Genomic DNA, 6,000 nt, shown 5'->3' with positions numbered 1-6,000 from the left:
GCCTGGGTCATCTATGCTTATTGCTTTATCTATATAGTTTCCGCCAAAACCAATATGTCCCTTTGAAAGGACCTTAGAAGCGTAGTTTTAATAGAAAGCTGTTCAAGGTAGAACATTTAATTAGACTTCTAAGCTATTGGAAAGCATTGTTTTCCAAACAGAAAAGTTTGTGTGGGGGTGGACATACAAATCAAATGTCTACAGTCAGCAAGTCAGATACGTTTTTTGTCGCCCGTTCCTCCAACCGTAAATAACTCCATCTTCAATATATGCTGCCTAGGATTTGGCAGCTCACTGAGCGTATCGATATGCTGAGCCTTCAAGGTCCAGGATACGCATATTCCGCTACAAAACAATCGCTATTGGTAACACAATGCGTTAAAGCTTCAAAGTACGCCGTTAGTAATCAATGCTGTAAATCCGTCAAAAAATATATCGGTTGCATATAAACAGGAGATATTTATAAAAGTTCACTCGGATCGTGATTACTCAAGGCTTGGTTTGTGATGAGTCTACGTTCGTTAGTTATGTGTGTTATCTACATGGTAAGTAGAATTGTGCATAAATTTATACAAAAGCGGTTCGTTTTTATTTTCTCCTGACCATTATCTCTATGTAAAATACGAGAAATAGTTAATAGAAGGCCCCGAAAACGGTAGAGCATAAGCCTCTAGCAAAAGCTGAAGGTTTCCGTTTGGCAGGCTTTTTTGTTGCACTAGATAAAGTTAAAGGTAATGCATTGGAGATGAACTTTGGCAGGCTGTTTGTCGGAACAGGCATGTGCTTACGACCAGTACCAGACCAAGCCAGTTCTAAACAACGACTCTTTTATGGCAAGCAACAGCGCGTCGTTTTTGAATTTAAAGAAAAATCAACAACCGTCCAATCCCTTCACGCTAGGCAAACCCCGCCCAGTACTACAGACTTCAATTTTTGCGCGAAATTGGCGGTCTAGGTTGTTGCCATTCTTGATGCAGCTTCTGAAAAATCCGAAAATAGCCTTCAATAGTGTTTAGGACCACCGGCTCTAAGATTCACATAAATGGCTCAAAAAGCCATTTGTGTTACATCTAGGTCTTCACAAAAATTAACAGCCGTTTAAGAATAGATAAGATCAGTTGCCAATTGGATCGTCCACATAGGTTCCAACGCCTATGTGACTTCGCTTTTTGGGTTTTTTGCTCTTTTTTGGTAAATGTGAGTGTTCGCATTTTTGAGACTTTGGGTCTGCTGTCAGGCCAAAACTTCATTCCGTTGGATCTTTTTATGTGCAACGTATTTAAATGTCAATAGAAGAAGTTTACATGTATCAATGTTGCTTGACAGACGGTTACTATTCAAAATTACGTGCAAATCGAAGAGAGAATGTTGTGAAAATAATTACTCAGTAACTTATATTCTTAATTGAAACTGTAATCGCGGAGGCTGCTAACTGTATTGAATAAATTATAGTCTCAGGAATGACACCGCTAGCATGTGCAATAAAAATTTCTGTTATTTTCACAAAGAGGCAAACACCGCGCCGGGGGGAATATTGGTGCTGATAGATACAACAAATAAACCTGCGTCTCGTGAAAAACTCGAAGCACGTTTTTGCCTAATTCAAACTAGAATCAGGCTCATCCTTTCTGCTTAAAATGTGTTGAATACGGGGGTTGGGATAGATAGCAGTTTAATATACTAATAATGCACGGCCGCCGTTACGGTATAAAGCGACGATAAACAGACAGAAACAATGATACTCTGAGGAAGTGTTTAGCGTAACAAAATTTTTCTCCAGTTGGCGCAGGACACCAACGGATCCGAAAGATCAATATTGAAAACGAAACACTTAAAAATATGTAACTCTATTCGTCGCGGAAAAAACGTTTATAAATACAATTATTCTCTATTATAATAAGATTGAATTCTACAGCCTTACGTCCGGTATCAGTGTTTGGCATTTCATCAGACAGTTGGCTGACTCCCAGCATAGAACGAGTTCCCTGTATGCCCGAGTTTAAATCGTAGCCCTAAGGCTTTTTACAATGCTCAGGTAGGAAAAACCTAGGTTATAATCCCCTCTATAGCTTAGTGAGCATCGTATATGCCCGAGCTGAGCATTGTAAAAATGATGAAAAGGAATAACGGGAACGCCTCAGTAATTAGGTTAGCTTAAAACCTGTTTAAGGTAGTTGTTCAGAATAAGCACAAGCGTTCGACTAATATTTAATTTACTTCAAGTGGCAAAACGTGAACTATAACGAACGAGTTTAAACAAAAGAAGCATACGTTGTCCTTTTTTTGATCTCGTCCTAACCCAATAAAAGGTGATCAATTCGTCAGGCTACGTTTAATCGGCTATCTGATACTGGCAAACCATAAGCAGCCAGTAGAAGAATTTCCGTCAATAGAAAGCTATCGAGTGTGAAAGGTATTCTACTCACTGTCCTACTGCATTTGCCTACACCTATATCAAAAATGAACCTATTCAAAGCTGAATAAAATTTCTCCCTTACGCATGTGGTAACGGGCCCAAGGTGGTTGATGAAATACAGTTGCTTTGCTAGCATACTTAAATATCGCCAAGCTTTAACTTAACGCATAGTTGTACCAAGCTTCGTAAGTCTGTCATGCGTTTCGAAATCTGTTACAAATATAATTCCGTTAATGTATCCCTATTCCTGGCAACGATATATTTGATAAAGTTGAACATAATTTTGTGCTTCATTGGCTATGGTAATATGTACACATGTAGGTATGACACTTCATATAGGCTGTAATAATTACAGTCATCCTGGTCTTATCAATTTACAAATTTTCGATCAAAATTTTACTACGGTTTACATGTGTTTATTATTATATTATGTGTTTATTATATTTTTTACACGTTTAGGGTTCAAGTCACCTACGTTGCACTTGCACGGCGTTGTTCTACCCTGCTTATGTTGGCACACCGCTCAGCTATGCTTAAGGAGCGTATCTATGATTTTATTTCCCGTTCTTAATATATTGGAAGCTTTTTCTATCATTAATGGAGGTTAGACATGATTGCAGCATGCCTTAGGTACGCTTCTAAACCTGTTAAAGTGTAGTACCCTATTCATTAGGTCTGGCAATATATTTTCAGAGTCTTCTGTTAATTAAAAGGCTATATACCTAGTCACGGTATAGAGCAGGATGGCGTTTCGGGCAGTACTTGCCGCTGCGGTTGTTGTGGAGGCCTTAGGTCATGGTCGTATTTTGGAACCGGCAGGCCGATCTTCAGCCTGGCGTTTTGGCTTCAACACACCTAAAAACTACAACGATAATGAACTGTTCTGCGGAGGCTTTGATGTAATATGTTATCTAACTATACGCAACTACATTTAAAAATATAGTACCCTTGTTATACGGGTTAAAAATAAAGAAAAAAATAATTCCTAGACATACACATATTACGATCATTCGTACATGAATACTACTTTTTACTGTAGAAGACAGCAAAGTCGTTATCATATATATATGTGGCTTTCGATTCATAATAATGCAGCGTCAATATGGAGCGAATAATGGAAAATGCGGAATTTGCGGGGATCCTTGGGACGACTCACCACCACGGGATAATGAAGATGGGGGCAAATATGGTACCGGAACAATCGTTAGAAAATATTTGCAGGTAATATGAAATGTATTATATATGTAAACGAAAGCTTCGTTTCTAACTGATACCAGTTTTCATAATTATCATATACAACTTTTTTAGTCGTATTGCTGCTTTTTTCTTTTTTTTTTTTGAAGTTTTTCTAGCTGGCCCTCACCTGTCTGTCGATCTTTGATTGTTCTGCTAACTGTGTAACATCGACTAAAAATAGGAAAGAGCTAATACTTTCATCAAATATGTGCCCTCTAAGTCTCGCTAACTGTATGGTTAAATAATCAAGATATTATGAATTGATTGTTACTTTTTGTTCTGACCTAAACAATATGGACACCCTTATGTAGGGAGAAGAAATCGAAATCGTCATCGAAGTTACCACGCATCACAAAGGCTGGTTTGAATTCAAGCTCTGTCCGGTCGAAGATGGCAAAGAGAGTACGCAGGAGTGCCTTGACCATTATCCTATCATGCTCGTCGGTAATCAAACCTCCAGGTAAAATCAGTTGAAAGCTTGCAAAGCGCTGACAAATTTCTAGCAAAATATAGACATAAGGCAAATGAGTTGCCACAGCTACGATTTTCGTACTCTCAACTGTTTCTCTTTCAGCGAATCTCAGTACGATTGAGTAGCACTGCCTGTCAGCGTATGGAGATCGTTGAAAAAAAACTACAGTATTCCCTATTTCTCGATTTTTTCACTACAGATTCAAACAGTGTTAAACCTGATTCCAAGATAATATTTCAGAATATCAGTCACTATTTGAAGCCACTTTTAGAATGAGTTGTAGCTCCTCTTCAGTTTGCTTTCAAGGTTAATATTTTCGGACAGGCAGTAACCGGCACACTGCTTGTAGGTAAAATGAGTGAACATACATAAGCCAAAGCTCACACATCTCATTATATGACCGTCACTCATCTGTTTTTTAATAATCTTATTGCTATTCACTCGCAGATATACTCTTCCCGAAGGGTCGAAGGAAGGCATCTATAATTTTAAGGGTCAACTCCCTAAAGATCTTGTCTGCGATCGGTGTGTATTGCAGTGGCACTGGACAACAGGTATGAAATCAATAAAAACAAAAAAAAAACCTATCATAGAAGTTCGTCTTCAATCTTAAAAGGCAGAAAAGATGCAACAAAACTCTAACGCTTACGTTTTATGATATCTAGCAACTTCTGCCGAAAAAATATAGAACTTCATATACTTGAATATTTGAGTTGAACTAACCTAAGCACCATGGTTTCGACAAGAAAGCAATTTTCACTCACTTGGTAAATAAATAAGATACAGAAACGTACAACGTTGGCTCAGCTATTGTTACCTATTATCCATCTATTTCATAAAACATTGTCGAATTAGAAATTTTATCTGTTGTATAAAGGGAATGGTCAGATTCTCGTGTTGATAGAATAAAAATGGCGCCTGGCTTCAAACATGGAGTCTCTGACGATAGTCGAGTCATCTTCGAAGATTTAGCTTTTCTGATTCCATTCGATCATATCGTTACATGTAGTCCCTAACGCGTACTATTTATCGTAGATCCGAATAGGCACCTACCGACTTCCAAATTCAGTGCCCTTCTAGATTAACATGTTTTAGCTGTGGTCACAAAAACAGCGAATCCAATGTATTTAAAGCATGATATATACCATGGCTTAACGCGGGCCTACCGAAGCTCTAAACCGGCGACACTGTAGTCAGAGAACATGAAGAACACTTAATAAGCTGTATTATATTTAATATCGTATGAAGGCGTTTAATGTAATAAGTTGTCATACAACGGAACACTTTTCCGTGATACATCCAATTATTAAATTTTAAATCTTCATCTTTTGGCAGGTAACCGATGGGGTTTATGCTTGAACGGAACTGGGCATCTTGGATGCGGATTTCAGGAGACCTTCCGAGGCTGCTCTGACATTACAATTGCATAAATTGACATCTTGTTATCGATCATGTACTGTGCCTTATACTGGTTAACTACAAATCGACAGTGAGAAGTTTGTGATCATCTAAATAAAATTTACTTTAATCATGTTATTATACCATCAATCCCAAAGAACTTATACACTTAAAAGTAAGGAACAGCTTTCTCCCTTTATTACACCTGTATTGCCTGCATAATAAAATGTAGGCTACATCTATGTTTAGTAATATAATAATAATAGTTTAACAGCTTAAATCAACGGTATTTATATGACCATCTTTGGTATAGCCAGATATATATGACCAGACGATATATACTAGCAGAATAGAAGCTGATCACATCTTTATAACATATATTCTGCGGAAGCGAAAGTTATTTTACATTTTACGATATTAGCCATATTAATGTAATACGCTTTGTTTTAAATTTTATAATCTCAGAAGATGCAAACTT

General features: G+C 37.5%; 1 protein-coding gene across 2 annotated transcripts; it reads left to right on the top strand.

The window, feature by feature from the left end:
* Positions 1 to 389: 389 nt before the first annotated feature.
* On the top strand, positions 390 to 5,672 carry LOC111246909 (uncharacterized). Of its 2 annotated transcripts, XM_022797286.2 has the most exons (7): positions 390 to 545; positions 2,310 to 2,413; positions 3,110 to 3,315; positions 3,512 to 3,637; positions 3,964 to 4,112; positions 4,572 to 4,678; positions 5,460 to 5,672. In XM_022797286.2, exons 3-7 carry the CDS (start codon positions 3,160 to 3,162, stop codon positions 5,552 to 5,554), a joined length of 633 nt encoding a protein of 210 aa, XP_022653021.1. In that variant the 5' UTR covers positions 390 to 545; positions 2,310 to 2,413; positions 3,110 to 3,159; the 3' UTR covers positions 5,555 to 5,672. The 2 variants fall into 2 exon arrangements, with proteins under 2 accessions (XP_022653021.1, XP_086839673.1); XM_086983547.1 differs by lacking the exon at positions 2,310 to 2,413 and having other exon boundaries at positions 397 to 545.
* The last annotated feature ends 328 nt before the right edge of the window (positions 5,673 to 6,000 follow it).

This window comes from Varroa destructor, unplaced genomic scaffold, assembly GCF_002443255.2.
Source record: "Varroa destructor unplaced genomic scaffold, Vdes_3.0 BEIS01000003.1, whole genome shotgun sequence".
Taxonomy (NCBI): Eukaryota; Metazoa; Arthropoda; class Arachnida; order Mesostigmata; family Varroidae; genus Varroa; species Varroa destructor.
Note: the sequence above shows the minus strand (reverse complement) of the source record. Positions and strands in the feature narration are given on the sequence as shown.

What these genes read in the sequence shown, in the direction of transcription:
- LOC111246909 (XM_022797286.2), top strand. Translation starts at nt 3,160, where the DNA reads ATGGCGTTTCGGGCAGTACTTGCCGCTGCGGTTGTTGTGGAGGCCTTA. An exon ending in TGTTCTGCGGAGGCTTTGAT is followed by an intron (nt 3,316 to 3,511) that starts GTAATATGTTAT and finishes ATAATAATGCAG; the next exon opens with CGTCAATATGGAGCGAATAA. An exon ending in GTCGGTAATCAAACCTCCAG is followed by an intron (nt 4,113 to 4,571) that starts GTAAAATCAGTT and finishes ATTCACTCGCAG; the next exon opens with ATATACTCTTCCCGAAGGGT.